The following is a 22,048-nucleotide window of genomic DNA, read 5'->3' as shown; positions in this document are numbered from 1 at the left end:
TAGACGGTATACTGACTGTGGATCTTCTGCTGGAGATACTTGGTTTCCTTTGGTCTAGAAAGCACATAGATCCTTCCTCCATAGGCAAAAAAAAAAAAGTATAAAACCCTAACTGTTTTTTTTTAACTGATAAATGATTTTGAGAAGCAACTGTACTTCTCCACATAATGGACAAGAAAGGTTCTCAAAGTAGCACAGAAAAGTAGACAAGACTGAAAACTCGCAGTTCATAGTGCTTCTATGGAAATTAGGGGTATATACCCTCAAGATAATAGTTTGAGTGTCAAGTCTGTCAGCCGCAAGTCTGTGAGTGAAATTCCTGTAAAGTACACATTTTTTATATTCACTTTGCGATTATGTTTCCTCCTGACACTCGCGAACAAATTATAGCTGTTGACTTGGAACTTTGTATTCAGAAATTCAATGCATCTTCACTGCCCACTGCTAATCACTCACTGCTACTCTGACATGGCATAGTCCAGGTTACAAGATTACACTGGAAGCCTGTATCATTCTGGAAAATGTAGCACATAGTATTAAAATTATCTCTTTTCAATAAGGATTGCTTGGAATATAGGAGGATTGTTATTTGAAAGTTACACATCTAATATCATTTAGAAGGGGAAGATCAGATCTAGTTTTGGCAAAGAAAAGAACTTTTGTTTATTCAAATACATGGCAGCAACAGTTAACAGAAAAGTAAATGGCATAAAGTGGTTGGGAGCAATCCAATCTTGATACTCATAGCCAAAAATCAGCACCTGACAGGCCACGCCAGCAGGGTCTAAGTCTTGCCTTTTGGGTCAAGCATAAAATCCAGGTATTTTAGTAAGAATACTACTAAGATGGTTCAGGACAATGTTATACTTTCTCAAAGGTGATTTTCATTGTCCTGACAATTCTCTTTAGCAGGTCTTAGGAGCATATTTTTAGTTTATTTGAGCAAAGCTAGTAGGTGAAAACATTACTGCCTCATTTCAGCATAGGGTAGATATATGCAAAGGTTCTGTAGTTTTCCATAGCACTTCATTGTCTGAGACACTATTATTTTCAGAATGTTTTAATCATAATACACTCTTCTACAACCATTTTAAAAATAAAATGGGAGAGAGAGGAGACATGGATTGCAATGCTGATAGAACAGGTGCAGGAATACCAAAAATTCCCCAAAAGTCATAAATGTGGCATTGTGCATGGGTGCTCCTTTAGCCAAAGTACAAGAAGGTACAAGAGAGTGACACTGGTATTTCCGTATGTATAGTCATTGTAGGTCCAACCTATGAATGCTCTGAAGACTACGCAAGTCGAGAGCACGCTGCTACTATTGCTTATGAAGTTGCTCTGCCACACTCTAGACTGCAGCCAAAAAAAGCAGAAGTCACAACAGCAGAATACTAGTTCAGATGCACAAAGCACAAAATTGCAGTATTAGCTAATACTGTTTACAAGATTGGGATGGCTATCAGGCCTAAGTTTCAGGCTAGAGAGGCACAGGGCAGGGAAGGGAGACCTTTGCCAGTGCAAAGAAAAGTGCTTTGACAGAGACAAGACTCCAGGACAAGGAGGATAGTCCCACCAGGATGTGAGCATGCAATTGAAGACATCAATTTCAACAGGTGCCTACACTTAATGCTAATGTTACTAATAGGCCTTTGTGATTTAGCGAGGCCTGGAAAGGGAAACCATATTTCTTTTCACTCCTAAGTTCCATGCTCTTTCCTTTACCATCTGACATTTTCCCACAAGAGGAGATCCTCACCACAAACAGGAAACAAGTGGAAGAGGAGCAAAAACACTTTCAGTCTAGAACAGCAGATACATTATTGACAAAGCAAGCTAGATGCAACTGAGGAACACATTACCCTACCTGCTGAAAGGATTTTTTAGTTGAGCCTTTTCCTTTTGAGCACTTCATAGGAAGTAATGTGCCGATTACATAGCTCAACTGATGTTACTTTTTCATCATCGTTTTAAAGTTGCCTCACCAAAACAAACAAACAAAAAAATCTTAAAATCCAAGTCTTTCTGTTCAGCCAGATAAATTAGACTAAAGCAGTCTCCCAAAATTTTCTTTCCTTGTTTTACCAAAACAGTGAGGATTCACTAGAAGTTTACATGCTTGAAAAGAAAAGCTGCACAACATATCTTTAAGGATGGTAAGAGCTGATATCCAAGACCTATGGAGCAGAATACAGCCAGCACTCAGCACTAAAACTAAAAAGTTAAATAACAAAAAAGCAGAACAGTTGCATTTAGAAACATGTCTCCAATTAAAATACAAGATAAACCAAAGAAAAGAGCACTGTAACTTCAGACTGTTAATTCTGCACCAACTGTGACTAAGGAGCTGATTAAAGTGATTTAGTTAAATCTAGGTTTGCCCAAAAGAAAGCTATCACATTAAGAATTCAGAGTATTTTTACTTCTGAGAGGTAAAAAGAAGATCACTCATCAGTAAGGTTACCTGTTTTGTGTTTTGATAACCAGGTGAACAGTGAGTCCATCGTGAATTCCATGCTGAGCCAAAGTATCTTGATCTTTTAAAATTTTTCCAGCAAATATCAACACAAGCTGATCAATGTGGGACTTGAAACGCTTAGCGATTTCTTCCTTGAACTAAACAAAAAAGTTAATATTATACATTTATGTAACTGAATACTGAACTATAATTTTTTAATGATTTAAGGACAAGCTATTTAATTCACATTTAATATATTACCCCACTTGCACTGCACATTCTGCTTTACGCAATCTAGAAATGCTTTATTAAAGTTTTCTCAACTTTTTTGTCCATAGGAAGATGGAAAATAGTCATCTGTTTTCTGTATAATAAAAATCAGACGAGTTTCACATCTACATCACTAGCTACATAACTAACAATAACAAAAATCTGATTCCATTTAAAGACTACTATGGCTTCAATCAGGCACGGATCCATGACAATAAATATATACTAGTATATAAGCTACTTATATATACACTCTAAAGTATGTATGTAATTACATACTAGTCAGTATACACTGAAATATATATATACACACACAACACTGAAGCCATCCATTGCTGAAAGACTGAAGATGCAATGTCACAAGTACAATAAATCTGTCCATATTTTTGCTGGAACTCAACAGAGAAGTATCCTCTCTTCGTAGACATATTTTTGCTGCCTTCCATGTGTCAAAACTAGCATCCCTTTCCACACAGGCAAAAGTTACCTCTCAGGTGGCTCTGCTTTCTCATTCAACGCATGACATAGTTACACAAAATGTATTTGCAGCCCAGGGCATGGTGAATAGCCACATTGTTCAGCTGCCCAGGAAATCATACCCTTATTAAAACAACTGAACATGGAAGCCCACTGTATACCTTCTTGCCTTCCTAGCCAGTAATAACCAGGTTATGCTCTGAGTTCTGACTGAGATTTATTATTCTCTAGAAAAACACTCTCGCTGAAAACAAAAAATACACAAAACTTAAAAGAAACATATTCAAGAAAAACACTAAAGAATGACTTCATTATAACAAAGCCAGATAAATTTATTTAACAAGCCTAGTCCATAGGCTAAGTATTTTTAAAAAGATCCCAGACAGTTAGGAAGTCCTTCAGAAATTCACTCTACTTAACATTTTAAAAATTCAGTTGACCATACTACTTTAAAATAAACATCCATTCCCAAACATCCTAGGGAATTCTCACTCCATATAGGAAAACACTAATCTTGCAATTAGTTATTAATAATTACATTTTATAATAGGCAGGACTAAAATAGTAAAATCCCACCATATTATGCTTTAAAGATGAGTCTCTAATTGAAAGACTTTATAGTATAACCAGGAGGAAATAAAAAGAACAGATTAAAAAAAAAGAGAGAGAGTCTGAGAGACAAGAGAGGTAAAAAGTGTCTGTGTTTGGGTAGGAAGTTGACCATGGTTAGTTAAAAGTCTACTCACACAGAGTTAGTTCCAGTTCCGGGGGAAACAACATTTAAGTCAGCCTTTACACTGGCAATATTTAGACTTGCAAGTATTCCAGAAAGTCACTCAGTCCCTTCCTTCCCACAGTGGGTTACTCACCTGAATTATTCCTGACATGTCTATCCAGTCTGTTCTCCGAGGTCCTCGGTGACTTTTTTTCCAAGAAACCTATTCCAGTGTTTCACTATCCTATTTCTTCGTTGTCCTGCCCACAATGGACAACTCAAACAGATTGTTGTTCTCCTTAGAATAAAGATTTGCAGTAAGGCTAATCTTTCCTTGAGGGTTGTGTTTTCTAATCCGATCATTTCCACCATTCTTTGGATTTTCAAATCCAATTAAATCATTTTGTAAGTGCGGGGCTCAAAAATGGACAAAATATTCCACACCAGTTTTTATCTATACTTAGTGGAACAACAGTATAAACCCTGCATCCTGCAAGCTATATTCCTATTTATAAGAAGAAGTGAGAAATTCATGTGGGAAGATATTCATGTAGCAGTGTTGACTTATTTAACAGCTATGAAGTCTTTTCTGCAGAGCAACTATTCAGGCAGTTGCTTCCTATTCTGCATTCTTCCGGTTAATTATTCTTAATACGCATTTCAAAGCAAGACAAAACCAGCAAAAATACTCACAATTTGGTACAAAACTAATGTAGAATAAAGAACTACCATACTGTGCCTAACCAAAGAGTAGTATCGTTTACCATCATCTTTTCTACAATATGTTGTGACAGTGAGATCCACGACTTAATTCTCATCAGAAGGCTGACATTGTAGTACAACAATATTCATAGAATCATAGAATATCTCAAGTTGAAAGGGATGCATAAGGATCATTGAGTGCAACTCCCCGCTCCTCACAGAATTACCTAAAATTAAATTATATGACAAAGAACATCATCCAGATGCTCCCTGAACTCTGACAGGCTTGGTGCTCTGGCCACTTCCCAGGGGAACCCTGTTCCAGTGACTGACTACCCTCTCAGTAAAGAACCTTTTCCTAATGTCCAGTCTGAACTTCCCTTGACAGAGCTTCATTCCATTTCCTCATGCCCTATCGCTGGTCACCAGAGAGAGGAGATCAGCACCTCCGCTGCCACCCTTGAGGAAGCTGTAGGCTGCAATGAGGTCACCCCTCAGTGTTCTCTTCTCCAAGATGAAGAAGCCAAGTGACCTCAACTGGTCCTCAGAAGTCTTGCCCTGCAGACACTTCACCATCTTGGTCACCCTCCTCTGGACACAATAATGTCGTTCTTCAAATTACTTTATCTTAAACCAAGCTGTATCCCACATTTCTAGAAGCTGCTATTTACCCATAAGGACAAGGAAACAAAAAACATTCATAGAACATAACCAAACAGTGTCTAGTATTACTAGTATATAGGAAACGGCTATACACTTCCTTTTCCCTACTGGGATGTAATGCTATTTAGATGATCTGCAGAAACAACACTACAGTAAGACATTAACGCAACCAATGTACCAGGACCCCCCCAAAACAACCTCTATAGCAACATAGATGCATGATCCAAAATGCACAATGTATCTCTTTTCCAGCCACATTAATAAAACTTTCAAGAATACTGAGCCAATTTTGGCTGAGGTATATTTACATAAAAAGCCTGACTGAGATGCAAAAACGAATCAGGGATCTTCACCAGCTTCACTCGCATTCAGCACAACCTTGGGACTTTTGAAACGACAAGGTATAAGCAGGACCAAGCCCTGTGTTTGACACTTCATTCACAGAAGACTACCACATAAAACCTAGGTTACCATGCAAGATATTTTGCAAATGAGTCTCCTCATCAGCATTAACAGGCAAATATACCATCAATCACAGATTAGGTTCATAATATTTTATTTTTTTGCTGAGGCAGCGGGAAGAGAAGCATCTATACATTTGTAAAACGGAATCCCAAAAACATTTTCAATATACGTGGGTTGTGTTTTTGTTTGTTTGGTGGTTGTTTTTTTTTTTTTTTTTTCAATTGTCAGCATCTAATATATTGCTGGTGAAGAAAAAAAGAAAAATTAAAAATCAAAAGATGAATAAGTCAGTCTTCAGCATCACCGGATCTCTGCCAATATTGGAAGATGATTAGCCTTAGGTCAGTTTGGCACAAGTCACTACTGTTTGCACTGTGAAATAAAGTCAAGGAGGGTGGAAGAGAAGACTCTTTACCATCCTCTGGGGGCAAACACCTATCTTCAGTATTCTCAGCCTCTCACTGTTAATGGTAACTGAACTGCAAGACCACTTCCCCACAGTAAAGGCGAAAATGCACAAGTTTCTTTAAATTCAGACAGTGAAAGTATAAGAGAAATGACTGCTATTCTTACTCCCACAGACCTTATCTGTGTAGTTTTTATAGGACTCCCCATTGCTCTCACTGGCAACAAATAATTTGAGAGATAAGGTCTACAGCACTATGGTAATGAAACACAGCATAAACAGAGGAGACAACTCTCTCAAACTTTCTTTTCCCTAAACAGAACTGTGAACATCAACCTAGTATGTACTGCCTCAGCACCTCATATTCAACATATCCTATTAAGAGCAAAAGGAATGAAGGAAATAAGATTATGATGATGATAATTAATACATATTTAGGCAGTTCTAAAAATAAACTTCAGCATTGTTTAAATCTTCAGTTTGTACAACTGAACTAACGCTATCAGTAAATTACAGTCAAAATACTTTGTCACCTGGGAAAACCAAAAGCAAAAGGAGTTCAAAGTGTCACTAGCTGGAAATTATGAGCATTTCTATCCAATTCTCCTACTGCACTGACTCTTCCTCTTTATTAACATGTAACACTCCAAGCTGTTTCAGCTGATTTGCTTTACTGTTCTAAAATACAAGTTTTATTTCATTGTAATAATACTAGGCACTGTGATATTACAAAGGTGTTCAGTTATATCTGAGTATAGAAAAGGACTTGAACTTGTAAAAATAAAGCATGTTTCACCATACTTCACACCTAGCACAGTCACAGAAATAAGTTCATTGTACTCCTCTAGTAACTGAATACAATAATGTAAAATTATGTCAATTTTAGACATAATTGTTAGATCAATCAGTGGAGAGAAACACAATAGGAATCAGACTGAAACACAACACTAATATCTAGACAGAGGCCTGCTTTCTTTCCCTAAGGAGAAAAGGAGAAAGCATTCTTAACTGGATTGAATTAATTCAAGGTCACAGGCTCCTCAAAACATGGCAACTTGTAGATTTGACATGATGTGGTGGGTTGACCTGATTGGAAGCCAGGTGCCCACCAAAGCACTCCCCTGATAAGCTGGACAGGGGAGAGAAAATACAATGAAAGGCTCGTGGGTTGAGATAAGGGCAGGGAGAGATCACTCACCAATTACTGTCACGGGCAAAACAGACTCAACTTAGGAAAAAAATCATCTAATTTATTAACAAGAAAACAGAGTAGAGCAATGAGAAATAAAACCAAATCTTAAACCACCTTCCCCCTCCCCTCCCTTCTTCCTGGGCTCAACCTCACTCCCAATTTCTCTCCCTCCTCTGGTCTTCAGACCAGACTGCTCCAACGTGGGTCCCCCATGGAGTCACAAGTTCTGGCAGAAAACCTGCTCTGGCGTGGGTTCCTCTTTCCATCAGATCACAGGTCCTGCCAGGAACTTGCTCCAGCGTGGGCTTCCCACAGGGTCACAGCCTTCTTCAGGTGTGTCCACCTGCTCTGGCGTGGGGTCCTCCACGGGCTGCAGGTGGAATCTCTGCTCCACCATGGACCTCCAGGGGCTGCAGGGAGACAGCCTGCCTCACCATAGTCTTCTCCACAGTCTGCAGGGGAATCTCTGCTCTCCCTCCTTCACTGACCTTGGTGTCTGCAAAGTTTCTCACATCTTCTCATTCCTCTCTCTCGCTGCAAAAGCTGCCACTGGGTTGTTTTTTTTCCTTCTTAATTCTGTTATCCCAGAGGCGCTACCAGAGTGGCTGATGAGCTCGGCCTTGGCCAGCGGCGGGTCCGTCTTGGAGCCGGCTGGCATGGGCTCTGTTGGACACAGGGGAAGCTTCTAGCAGCTTCTCGCAGTAGCCACCCCTGTAGTCTCCCCTCTACCAAAACCTTGCCAGGCAAACCCAAAACACACGTTTTAGAGCAAATCTAAAGCTATTCTCATTGAAGCATCTTGCCCACATTATTATTTTATCTCAAGTTGTTTCTATTTTTTTAAAAAAGAACAGGAACCGTGTAACTTTTCATATTGAGAACATTCAGGGTTTTTAGCAGCACCCAAGCACTTCTTGTTCACGCTCTCCATTTCCATGTCAAATATCCTCATATTCACACAACTTTTAAAAACTCAGCCCAATACTCCACTAACAAAACTCGGCTTTTTTGTTTCATGTCAACAACAACAAAAAAATGTTCAAACCAACCAAGTTAGGACTTCTATTACATCTGTTCAACTTGATTGCCTCTGAAGGTCTTTGCAAGGTATGGGTGGACACAACAGTGTTGATGCTCAGTACTGAACAAATGCATGCTCATACCTGAGCTAGCTAAAGTAAACATTTTGTCACCGAATAAAGCAAATGTCTAAATACACATGAAGCAGAACAGCTGACTAAAACAGAGACAGTTTTGCACTGCCACTTTGCAGAGCAGATCTGTACTTTAAATATTAACCTATGAACATCTGACAAGTTGACCTAGGAAGGTAAAAGGTTATTCCAGGCAAAGTAAAAATCTTAGCATGCAAACTGTGCTTTGATATGTTACCACCATATAATGATTCAAAAGCTTTTGCTGACTCACTCTATGACATCAAAACCAGCAACTGTAATAACATTACTATCCATTCACACGACAAAGAGCTGTGAAAAAGGAATAAAAATTAAAAAAAAAAACCCAGCTTTCCCAAATCCTCTCAACTTTGGCTTAATAAGACATATTTAAAAATTAAATTACAGTAACAGTCTGAAAGAGGCCTCAGGGAATTTACATCCAATTCCCACTGAAAAGTAACAGAACACAGGCCCCTAAAAACTGCAACTGCTTTGAAAATACTAAGCTACAACTTTATCTAGATGACAATAAAAAAAGCAAAGTTGCTGACCCTTCCCACACCAAACTGTTTAGAACACAGCAGTGGATGACATGGAAGCAAAGGTTTGTATCTAGAGGGCTGAACCGCAGTTTACCTTCCCAGCAGTCCCTCAAACAGTTCTGCTACAAAGAAAGATTTCCAAACCACGTTACCTTCTTTAGCACCACTGTTTGGAAACACACCCATGATCATCTTTCAGCTGTCATTCCTATTAACATACACAGTTAAGCGTATTAGCTGGACTTTAGTCTCTCTTACACCCACACCCAGAGGCTTCAACAGAGTCTAACTTTGATGAGCTCCAGCTTTCTTTTATACAATAGAATTAATGGCTACAGGTCTCTCGACCCAAGAAGTAAGGAACCAAACACACTCATGGCAATACAACTGCTGATAGCTGTGGTGTCCTTTCCTGGTGAATCATACCTGGTAATCTTATGACCGCGAATTAAAGTGAGCCAGTGAAAACAGGGTTTCATCATACAATTCTTGGACGCTATACAGAAGGGGAACAAGAACTTGTGGTTTCAAGCAGGAAAGCACTTTTGGCCAACAGCCCATGGTTTGCAGCAGGTTAAAGCATAGCTAGAAAGCACACCCAAAATTAGGCTTCTATATATGTCTATTCTGTCCTTCATGATTTGATGACAAGTTACTATCTTCCTGTGCCCTTGCCAATGACCCATGCTAGTCTGACAACCAAATTATTTCCTCAAGTCTCTGCAAACAAACCAAACTCACAAAAACTCATCTCAAGAAACAAATTCACACTCTTGATGAGCTTACAAGGCTAGTAGCCCATACAGGAAAACCGCAGCAGTGCAGCCTAGTGGAAAGGGCTCAGGACGCATGTTCTAGCCAGTTCTACCCCTTGTATCCTTCAGCAAGGCGCTACACTTCTCCATGCTTCAACTTAGGAGAAATAGTTAGCATGCCTCCCTTCCTCATTAAAGCACTTTGCAATCTACCGGTGAAAAGCATTGTACTTGCAATAGAACTAGTCTGTTCTCTAGCAAGTCGCTGAGACTGGAGTAAGGGCATAAAAGCATTATGTGTAAAATGGGACTCTTCCAGTAGAGCCCTTTTTTGATAATGTACCCTACACCTTCCTTTTCATGAGGAACCAAAGATGTTTTATCCTTCAGCTTAACTGGGAGGAGCTTGGGCAACATCCATTTTTCCTGAGGAAACACTGAGATGTGAGCTCCTTCTCATCTGACCTTCTAGGTAAGCATCTTTAAATTGTTTGACTTTAGCAAGTTTTAAATTGAAGGTGATACAGAATATAATCATGAGTGGACTACACACATAATAGCTAACATTCTTTTTAGCCCGTCAGGGAACAATTAACCCCATCAACAACATGAAGTCTAAACGAAAGCACTTTTTTCCATGTCACCATGTAATCCTCAGTTCTTAAAATTCTGACCCAACCTTACTCCCCGGCAGTGACACTCCTTATATAGCCATGGTTTGCAGTCACTAGATTGAGAAGTTGACTGGGCTCTAAAATAAGCATGTAGAATATCTTACCATGACTGTGTATTCATTAGGGTTTTCTCTGCTGTTGACAATTTTAAACAATACACAGGACAATCTTTAAAAATTCTGTGACACCCCTGACCCGTGACTGAGGGTGAGGGATGCTAGCAAAACAAACCCACAGGAAATCACAGGAGGAAGGCAGGCCTTAATTGACATGGATAAAGTTTTAAAGGATAAAAAAACTGAAATGTCAAAATGAACCTATTACTCTGCAGAAAACTATCAGCACAGAAGACACTTCAAAGTGTTATTTAAGTAGGTATTCTTATTTTCCCATATCTGCCAGTGATTTATCAGAAAACACTTGCTAAGTACCATGGTTAGATAACTGGTACCTTTGTGTTATATCTAACTAAGCCAGCAGTCAGGAAAGTCAATATACCTTCTTTTAAAGGTTTTTATCCTACCAAGTAGCCATCTACAATTGCTCTGTATCAACTTTAATCAAGCTTCCAAAATGTGAAAAAAATTAGCTTTACAAACATGGGTCTGAGCACATTGCAAGGTGGACTCCATAAAAAGTCACACACGTGTTTCAATGCACTGAGACATCAGACAATGGAAAACCTAAAGCTAAACAATTCATGTACTCAAGTGCCTTGGGTGCAAACAGAAAGCTAAAGCATAATCCTGTATGTGGTGGGTTGACCCCAGCTGCAGACTAGGTGCCCACCAAAGCTGCTCTGTCACTCCCCCTCCTCAACTGGACGGGAGAGAGAAAATACAACGAAAGGCTCGTGGGTCGAGATAAGGGCAGGGAGAGATCACTCACCAATTACTGTCATGGGCAAAACAGACTCAACTTAGGAAAAAATCATCTAATTTATTACCAAGAAAACAGAGTAGAGCAATGAGAAATAAACCCAAATCTCAAAACACCTCCCCCCACACCTCCCTCCTTCCCCAGACTCAAATTTACTCTACCTCCTCCCCTCCAGTGGCACAGGCGGACGGGGAATGGGGGTTGTGGTAAGTTCATCACACACTGCCTCTGCTGCTCCTTCCCCCTCAGGGGAGGACTCCTCACACTCTTCCCCTGCTCCGGCGTGGGGTCCCTCCCACAGGAGACAGTCCTCCACCAGCTTCTCCAACATGAGTCCTTCCCATGGGCTGCAGTCCTTCAGGAACAGACTGCTCCAGCGTGGGCTCCTCTCTCCATGGGGCCACAGGTTCTACCAGGAGCCTGCTCCAGCGTGGGCTTCCTCCTGGGTCACAGGAGGAAGGGTCACAGCCTCCTTTGGGTGCATCCACCTGCTCTGGCATGAGGTCCTCCACGGGCTGCAGGTGGAATCTCTGCTCCCCCATGGCCCTCCAGGGGCTGCAGGGGGACAGCCTGCCTCACCATAGTCTTCTCCACAGTCTGCAGGGGAACCTCTGCTCTCCCTCCTTCACTGACCTTGGTGTCTGCAAAGTTTCTCACATCTTCTCATTCCTCTCTCTCGCTGCAAAAGCTGCCACTGGGTTGTTTTTTTTCCTTCTTAATTCTGTTATCCCAGAGGCGCTACCAGAGTGGCTGATGGGCTCGGCCTTGGCCAGCGGCGGGTCCGTCTTGGAGCCGGCTGGCATCGGCTCTGTTGGACACAGGGGAAGCTTCTAGCAGCTTCTCGCAGTAGCCACCCCTGTAGTCTCCTCTCTACCAAAACCTTGCCACACAAACCCAATACACTGGAAAAGAACTGGACTCCGTTATACAGTTTCAACCTCTTGTGCTTGTACCATTCTGTTATCCCTGGACTACAGAAAAACACTGAGACAGAATTGGATTAAGCTAAAAGAATTGAAATTAAACTGTTCTCATGAAGTAAAATATTACATACAATATTAAAAGCATATGCAAATCAGGAAAGATGCTCCATTGCCAAATCACCCAATGTTGCCCTTAACATTTACACCTGTGTGATCTTTGCAAGCAGAACATTACCAATTTGGGGGCATGAGAATCAGGCACAAATCTGAAACCTGGGATTTATGGATTTAAAGTTTCAGCCATTACATGTAGTCAAGTTGCAATCAGAGAATACAACTTTACGAGATCTCCACTTGACAAAACACAGAATCTCAACATAATGTATACATTTACACACATAATTCAGTAGGTCAGGTATTTTATCTATAATTTAGTGTAGCACAGAAAGCACAGTATTTATCTGTTCACTTCGCTTAGAAAACATACTACAAGCTGTTAAATACGCTATTACTGAAAACTGTATTCCACACTGAAGGGAAATTCCATGAAAAGGTTCACACTAAATAAAAATGGAAAAAACGACAGACGACCCAAAACTGTTTTCTGTGAAACTAAACTCAATTTCACTAACTTTTCCAGATGAACATTACTCTGAAATTTTCAGATAATCACAGGATTGACAATAACTCTCTGCAAGAACAGCAAGCTTCTGAACTTACTAGCGCGATTTGCTATACCCACTCTTTGTTGGCCTACCAGTTAAAAATATACAGTGAGACATGTTATTTCGTTTCAGAGCTGTAATGTTCGCAGAATGCATAACTTGGTATCCTGCAGTCTGCATACACTTTAGTGGACAGTAACTCCAAACCAGTTCCAATAAACTGAACACCGCAATTTTCAACACTGGGCATTACAAGAAGTACACCATGAAGTGTCAGCAATCTTTAACCCTTCTAAAATTCCCTTATGGTGTAAACAGTCTAAACCATGAGAGTAAAACTGTTTTTCCACATAACTGGTTCAAGTTATTGTTTAAGAAAAACAGCCAGTACTAGTCACACTTCAGGGACAGTGCATTTTTTAGTGCTAGCTATGACATTGTCTGGGACTCCAAATGGTCGACACACAGGGGCAATCTAACTTCACAGAAATCAAGATATAACTGCATATCTGATCTGTTACAGCAGCTCCCAGAGACAACATTCAGAGTTTAAGATATCTGTGAACAAGAAAGATATTTTAAGCACTGTGTTCTATTAATCACCTAAACTTGCATGGCTGCTTGCGGTAAAAATTCATGTTCTTGCTGGGTATATAACTATTTCAGGTTTTTTTTAGATAACTGCTTATTTGAAAACCTGGCAGCCCCACTGGCATTCACATTTGAAACAATCTTAACATGTGAATTCTGTAATCTGTTTGATTTTAAGTAAATCTGTTTCTAATAAGTACCCAAACTAACTGCAGACTGCCTTTCAGGACAAATGTGATCCTCAGGTTAGATTGAGCCTATGAATCCCTCTTTTAAAAAACAAAACAAAAACCCCAAAACCTGCAAAAACTTTTACAAAAACTGCATTGATGCTGCTCACAAATCTATGGAGAACAGAGACGTGAAAAGCACCCCTTTCAGACTGAGATTGCTGGGAAAGCAGTGACAACATTAAAAAGCAAACACAGTCATTTTACCTTTGGGAGAAATGCCTAGATTAAGCTTGCAGAGAGTAGCTGATAGCATGCAATACCACAGCTGCTGAAAGACCACTGCAAACAAGAGTAGTCTCATCCGTCTAGCATCTGGCGAGAAGACTTCAATGAAACTTATGTCTGGGATACTTATAAGCCAAATGCTGACATAAAAAATTCTGAATCTAAAAGACACCCAAGGGTAAAAACTTGAAAGAAATATCAGCATTTTGTCTCTCCACAGCAGCTAGGTGGAGCAAGAGTCTGACATTCTAGGCCAGGTGCTGGCACTACATTTTACACTTGGGAGCCTTTACTTCACCTTTTGAATTCTCCTCTGATAGCCACACAGTGTCTTTCAGGTCATCCATAAGGAATGATTTCAAGCTCTGTATCTAGACACTAGTGGCACTTTCACATATGTAACCTTTTTTTTGGTGAGGTTTGCAGTTACCAACCACATAAAAATAATGTGAAGCTGCCCTTTTCAGAGACACTTCAGTAAGAATTTCAGAGAAATTTTATGTAAAATGAAGTTCTGAATTTCCTTCAGAGAACTTCACTTTCTGGAGTACTTTCGCATAGCAACGTCTGCATCTTTCACAAGCAGGAGACTCTGGCTTTATAGAGCCTCTACCTTACACTTTGATTACACCTCTTCTATGATTTGTAGCTTTCTAAACTAAATAAATGAAAATGTAGTCAACACTTGCATGGAAGACCTCCAAGAAAAACCAAAAGAGTTGCAGTAAATAGTGTAAATTATTCAGTAGGTGTCGCTGCTTCTGTTCAGCCAAAGGTACCACGGAGCACAGACTTTCACAAGAACGCAAAAAAGACCCTAATAATTCAGAGTGATCTGACAGTACCGCCATGCTAAGTACCATAACGATAACTAGCACATTTAAGTACAGCAGAAGGTGCGCTTTATTTGTAATGCACATTTTTACAAACAGAACCTAAACTATGACTTCTCTAAAGTGAAAACATCTTTACATAACCAGCTTGCTGGTTTTAAAGTCAGTTTCAGATCAAGATAACCACGGGCAACGCAGCGCTGTGACGCAGGTGATTACACGCGTTTTCTATAGTCATGCTAGCTAGCTAGCCAGCCTCCTACTTGCGGACTGAGTCAGCTCGACAGGGCAACTCACAGTTAGAAAAAGAGCTACATCCACCTCCCGGGCCGGCTCTCAGCATTGCAACAGGAAGGAGAGAACCCGGGGAGGAGGAGATGAAGCAGGAGGTTTCCTCACTACTCCCACTAGCCTCTGTTGGCAGCAGCCCTCTCCTGGGCCGGGGTCGGCCCTGGCACTCACCCGAGAGCGCCCAGAGCAGCCCGGCGAGCAGAAGCTGCTTTGTCACCGGGAAGGGCTCTCGCCCTGCACCGCTGGAGGCGGGAACCGCGGGGCCGGGCTCTTCTCCGGGACAGCGCTCCAGCCGCCCCCAGGCCCTAACCCCGGCTTGGCTACTCCCGCCAGCCCCCTCAGCCAGCCCCGCTGCCCCTCACCTGCCGGATGCTGCTGGTTTCGGACACGGCGAACTCCTCCTTCTCTTTGGGAGTCTTCACCGTGACTTTGATGATCCGCAGCTTGGCTGCGACAGAGCCCTGAGAGGGGGAGTCCGGGGGGCTCTGATCCCCGGCGGGACCCTCCGCGCTCTCCGACATGGCGGGGAGAAGACGAGACCTGGCCGGCTGTGACCGCGCGGCTCCGGCAGCGCCAGGCCGGCCCTGCGCACCGCGCACCGCCCGCAACACCCGCTCCCGCAGCAGCGGGCGGAAACAGCCCGGCTCAGGCTCCGCGCACTCTGATGACGTCCCACAGCAGGGAAGTTACTAGAAAGGGGTGTTGTCCGCCCGGGCGTGGGCTTGCCCGCCCTCTCCCCCAGTGCGCATGCGCCCTGGGAGAGAGGCGGTGCCGCGGAGTCCGCGCATGCGCCCGAGGGCCGCCGTCCGTAAGCGCCCGTCACCTGCTGCGCGGGGGTTTTACGCCCAGAGGAGCGTCTGTGTCTGCCTCGCTGGAAGCGCTACGGGGAAGCTCTTAAAATTTATGTAGTGCTTTGAAGTGTCGGGTAAATACACGAAGAAGATTACTAAGAGTTTCCCAATGTTGGGAGTGTGGATGCCCGACGCGCAGTTGCGGTTTGCAGGAGCTCTGGCTGTGTAGTGTCACAGAGGCCTGCCACAGCCTGCAAGGGTTTTGTGTTGGAAAAATGCAAGAAAACTTAACTCGGTAGAGCTTGTGAACCTACGCTGAGGAAATAAAGCACGCCTGTTGCTTTTCAGTTGCTCGGCACCAGCTAAAGGGTAATACTAAATGCTGCTTGAAAAGTAGTATTGCTATGGAAGCATTCCATAGCTGGAAATCAGGTTTTCCTCCAACCTGGACCAAAAAAAAGCTTAATCCCTAATTAAACCTAGTATCACCAAATTAAGACCTCCTCCCAACATAGAAGTGATTTTCCTGTCTCTCGGGAAATTAAAGATGCCTGTTTGTGTCTTGGTGTAAAATGTATGCGTGGCTTTGAGTTCTAGACAAATGACCTTTCTTCCTTGTCCTTAAATAAGAATAGGTATTTGCTGCAGCAGCCCGACTCACCAAATGATTTGCTGGCTTGGTTTGCTGTTGGGATCGTCTCTCAGGAACTCTATGTAAATTGGTTCAGCTGATAGTAAGAAAAGTGTCATACAATACAGTAGGCTGCAACTCTCTAAAATTTTTATTAAAGGAATTTAAGACCTGGTAGGAGGTTTTAAAATAGGAATACCAATGTCTGGCTGAACACAATTCCAGGTTTTGCCTGTCACATTTGTTCCTTTTCCGCATTAGTTGTGATCTAACAAGGCACTGAATTCTGTTGCAGCACAGCACTTTGACACATGCCAGTGCTACATTGTCCTGTCAACTGGCAGAGCAAGGGACACTATGAAGTAATGTTTCGCACTGCAACCAAGCAGTGATTTCAAGAAGAAATTGGTCAGATCAAAGTGCAAGGAGATGTTCCTCATCCCAGGCTGTTGTTAGTTTATAGATACAGCTCATGCTGACTGTATTGTTACTTGAGTAGAATTTGTGCTGGAGCAGCACAACAACTACCTGGTTACGGTTACCAGAGATTTACAAGTTAGAGGAATAATCATTAGTGTTATTTACTGGCTTATATTTGTTATAAAGGACAAGGGTACTAAAAATTCATAGAAGATAACTTGGAAGCTGTTAGAGGTTCTTAATTAAGCAAAGAGGAAATTTTAGCAAAGAGTGGTTATTTCTTCATCTTAATTTTGATACAGATAACAGGGATACAGCAGCTTGTTTGCCAGTACTGGAAGCGTCCAGATGGAAAATACCCTAAACCAGGACAATATGCATGCATATTCACAGTCAGATAGTTGAGAGCACAGCTTATACACAATGCATGGAAAATGAAAATGATACAGCAAAGAGATTTGAGTTCTTAATCCTCCTTAGGCTGATGGGTTTTTAAACACTTCTTTCTTTCCTCTTTTTACTTTTCTTTCCCATTTCCTTCCAGCTGTGCTTTTATTTCCCCTTTCTGTAACCATCTGTGCAACTTCTCTTCATCAGTTTCTGATCCTAAAGAATATAATTCAATGTTTATTAGAGAGCAGCTTAATTTTTATGCCACTCCATTTTCCTCACCCATGCTTAGAGTTTACTGCAGAAGTTCAGCTTAATTCCCAGCTTAAATTCAGCTTAAATCCCCCATAATTAACTAGACATTTTCAATTTGGTATTTTTTTCATAGGTAGTTGATTTAAACCAATGCAAAGTCACCTACATTGGCTTGAAAAGAAAAAACAAACAAATTGAAAATGAACTTGCAGTGACCAGAGAGTATTTTGTATCAGAATGAAAATACTGGCTGGAGTTGCACCAAATTAAGAATATCGGTAAAAGGTTTTGAACCAGTTTGGTTAAACTCAGTTAATATTTTACCTGAAGTTAGTGTTGCAATTTTGAATTTAGACAAGCTCTCAGGTGGTCTAATGACAGTAAAATTACACACAAGATCTCTAAAGGTTTGCTATAAACTACACATTACATTCTTTATATTTCTGAATATTAAAACCAAACCATAACAAACACCTGTGATTTATTCTTGACATATAAGGGAAGAGTATAGACTTCTGCTTTCATATGACCTGAAAAAGATATTCTATATATTGTTTCCCATTCCTGATTTGCCAGAACAAAGATTATAACTCTTTAGTTTAGACACAGTTAAAGGGGTTAAATTTGAAAAGCTGCATGCTGAAGCGTAACTGGATAGACAGCAGTTACCCTCTGCGGTGGATGTGGGGCTCATTGTGTGGATGCTCTGCCTTTAGTGTAGTAAACCACAAGCACAGTGCCTTGTTAGATCTGAACCAGAGGGCAACCTGCTTGTCAGCTCATCATTAGTTCTAATACACTAAATGCTGCTGTCTCACTTGCGGTGGGGTTTCTTTTACTCTCTGGAAGACACTAAAGATCTTCATAAAAGTAGTGTTAGACAGGAATAGAGCCCTGAGCTTCTGAACTGTGACTGCTAATTCTTAGCTAGAATCATACACTCAGAAGTCTAGAAAAAAAAGTTACCACTTCTATTATCCTGACCTTTTAACAGCTATTCTCCAATTGTAGTCTACTACCTAAGCCCTATCCCTACTTATTTTTGTTGGTTTAAGTCACAAAAATTGTATTTAAAGTTTTGTAGTTGTATTTAGTCATACCCGTTCCAGCAATTTTTTTCTCCAGCTCCATTCTGCTTGTACCCTGTGCTTTGGTCTTTCCACCAGCCTCTTAGCCTTCCTAACCTCTGTTGTGTGGGGCTTTTTGTTTCTTTGGGCAAAGGCACCTCAGTTTCCCTCATTTCAGATTTTTTTCCTCCAAAATTAATTAATATTCCTAATTTCAACACTGCCTACTTTAAAGATAGTACAGAACCTCTGCAGTCTAAACTCTTTCTAATGTTCAGTAAATAGGAGCCTTTTTCTCTTCTTTCTCTTTATTCTGGCTTTCTCACCTCACCTCACCTCACCTTTAGTTAGGAGATTCTGATGATTTTTTGATTTTTTAAAATCAAATTGTGTTGCTACATATACAATTTACAGCTTATTTCAAAACAACTAGGACAGATACAGAATACTCTTGAAGATTTGTGCAGGAAATCAGAAGAATGACAAAACTGGCTATTGCCAAGTTTATACACTCACAGTTTAAAATAACTAATTATGGGAAAGTAACTGCAAGACAATTGCTGGATTTTCAGAAGGAAGCATACCGGGAGTATCCCTCCTGAAACAGGCTGTAACAGCTATAAAAAAAGCTTTGTCTTTATGAACATTCAGTTATTACAAATGTAAAAGGAACTAGATATGATAAAATACTTTTTTTTTTCCTGAGTCATCCAAACATTTACAAGTAAGAGTAACATCGTGGAGAGCAAATCAGCTGATGGAAGAATTTCTGTGTAATTTATACTTGACAGGCTAATACACGAAGTGGTGAACAGGGAAGAGGAGTTTTGCTGAATGACAAGAACTGTATTTGCTCAAATTAGAAATGTGTGCCTATTTCTTTAGCACTTAAAAACAGAATGAGCTTTTTATGAGGACATGAACACACACTTTCAGAATACAACTGCTGTTTCATTTTAATGAAATTCTTTCTGTTGTTAGTCAGCAAGCATTATACAAATTAATTTTAATTTATATCAAATTCAATAGCACAAGAAACAGTACACATTAGTTCTACAGGGTGGAGGGAAGTAGGGAGCTTTTGCTGACAGTCCTGAAAGGAAAAAAAAAACAAACCCCAAACCCTATGTCATATAAGGACAGATGAGCAACTTAGAGGAAAGCAGATTTGTAGGATAGCACGTTGTCAATCTTTTGGATTTCGGCTTCTAGACGGGTGAAGCAATAGAACTTTGAATTATCGTAAATAGAATTTAGCAATTTAGTGACACCTTGAAACAGACTAATTAGATTTTGAGAAGAGATATACATTCTGTATTCCCTAATTCAAAATTGCTTACAAATACAAACATGTTGGAAAAGATGTCACATTGTCAAGTTATAGGCACCACTGATTTGATTAGAAAAAAAGTCTTGGTCTTGTTCTGTAAATATTTCCTGTGTAGCAGCAGATAATAAAAAAAACCATACCACATCCCCAAATAAAGGGGGTTTAGTTTGAATCTGACCAATAACAAGACAGATTTCTTTGTTCCACCCAGTAGTGTGTTGTCTGTTAGAGTAAGATGTTGCAGTTGTATGGTCACAGGGTTCATACTTCTGAAGAAGGGGTATTGGTCCCATCTTGAGGATGTGGTATTTGGAAATTATTTTCAGAGTTGGACAGGAAAAAAAAAAAAGGAAAAAAAAACCCTAAGAAAATGTAGGACAAACAAGTCAGGGAAGCTACACTAAGACTGCCAGTATTCTTATAAATTTTGAATTATTATGGACTATTAGCTATGATGTCTAATTTCATAGAAAAGTCTTATTGCACTGTTAGCATCTTCATGGTGTTAGTTTTCAACAGTCACTGTTGAGAGCCTTACAGATTCATAGCACTTTATTGATAAATACTTTTGTCCTACTTTCCTCTCCTACCTCCCAGGGAAGTGCTTATCTTCACACATTCTTTACTTTGGAAATTGCTTAGTGCTACAGTGTGTTCAAAAACAGATGCAGTCCTCTGTTTTTAAATCTACGGTATTTTGAGCTTTGTCTCTTCACACAAGAGGAATTGTTTATTACTAGGCAAACTCTGAAGAATGACACAGGACATTATTAAAAGCTAACAGGTAGGAAAGCTCTTTTTACATGGTAGTTGCACATGTCAGCTTCTACATTTTGCAGCTGAAACCTATTGTTTTGTCCCAGCCAGCAGCTCAGCCCCATGCAGCCACTTGTTCACTTCCCCCATGGCAGGGCCAGGAAGAGAATCACAAGGGTAAAAGTGAGAGAACTCCTGGGTTGAGATGAAGGCAGTTTAATAGGTAAAGCAAAAGCCATGCGCACAAACAAAGCAAGACAAGGAATTCATTCCCCACTTCCCACGGGCAGGCAGGTGTTCAGCTGTCCCCAGGACAGCAGGGCTCCATCATACGTAATGGTGTCTTGGGAAGGCAAATGCCATCAGTCTGAACGTCCTCCCCTCCCTTCTTCCCACAGCTTTTTATTGCTGAGCATGACATTACATGGTAGGGAATATCCCTTTGGTCAGTTGGGGTCAGCTGTCCCAGCTGTGTCCCCTCCCAACTCCTTGTGCACCCCCAGCCTCTTCGCTGGTGGGGTGGTGTGAGAAGCAGAAAAGGCCTTGGCTCTGTGTAAGCACTGCTCAGGAGTAACAAAAACATCTCTATTACCAACACTGTTTTCAGCACAAATGCAAACCATAGCTCCATACCAGCTACTGTGAAGAAAATGAACTCTATCCCAGCAAAAAACAACACACCCATGTAGGTATGAAAAGTATACAGCTCACAGAATGGTTTGGGTTGGAAAGGACCCCAAAGATCATGTAGTTCCAACCCCCCTGCAGTAGGGAGGGACACCCTCCACTAGACCAGGTGTCCCTGCCAAAGCCCCATCCAACCTGGCCTTGAACACTTCCAGGGAGGGGGCATCCACAACCTCTCTGGGCAACCTGTTCCAGTGCCTCACCACCCTCACAGTAAAGAATTTCTTGTTATATCTAATCTAAATCTACCCTCTTAGTTTAAAGCCATTACCCCTTGTCCTATCACTACATGCCCTTGTAAACAGCCCCTCTCCAGCTTTTTTGTAGGCCCCCTTCAGGTACTGGGAGGCTGCTATAAGGTCTCCCTGGAGCCTTCTCCAGGCTGAACAACCCCAACTCTCTCAGCCTGTCCTCGCAGGAGAGGTCCTCCAGCCCTCTGGTCAGCTTCATGGCCTTCCTCTGGACTCGCTCCAGCAGGTCCATGCCTTTTTTGTACTGGGGACCCACTCCAGGTGGGGTCTCATGAGAGTGGAGTAGAGGGGCAGAATCACCTTCCTTGACCTACTGGTCACATTGCTTTCAGT

At 41.2% G+C, this 22,048-nt stretch overlaps 1 protein-coding gene across 2 annotated transcripts in view; it reads right to left on the bottom strand.

The window, feature by feature from the left end:
• Positions 1–15,811, bottom strand: part of UBQLN1 (ubiquilin 1) — a 29,758-nt gene extending 13,947 nt beyond the window's left edge. Inside the window, exons 1-2 of one of the 2 annotated variants that reach the window (XM_075740812.1) lie at positions 15,500–15,811; positions 2,465–2,616 (exon numbers count right to left, since the gene is read on the bottom strand). In XM_075740812.1, the coding sequence (XP_075596927.1) occupies positions 2,465–2,616; positions 15,500–15,658 (311 nt within the window). In that variant the 5' untranslated portion in view covers positions 15,659–15,811. The remainder of the gene's footprint in view (positions 1–2,464; positions 2,617–15,499) is intronic. The other variant, XM_075740813.1, reaches the window with a different exon arrangement.
• Between the last annotated feature and the right edge of the window lie 6,237 nt (positions 15,812–22,048).

Source organism: Balearica regulorum, chromosome Z (genome assembly GCF_011004875.1).
Source record: "Balearica regulorum gibbericeps isolate bBalReg1 chromosome Z, bBalReg1.pri, whole genome shotgun sequence".
Taxonomy (NCBI): Eukaryota; Metazoa; Chordata; class Aves; order Gruiformes; family Gruidae; genus Balearica; species Balearica regulorum.
This window is presented reverse-complemented; position numbering and strand designations above follow the sequence as displayed.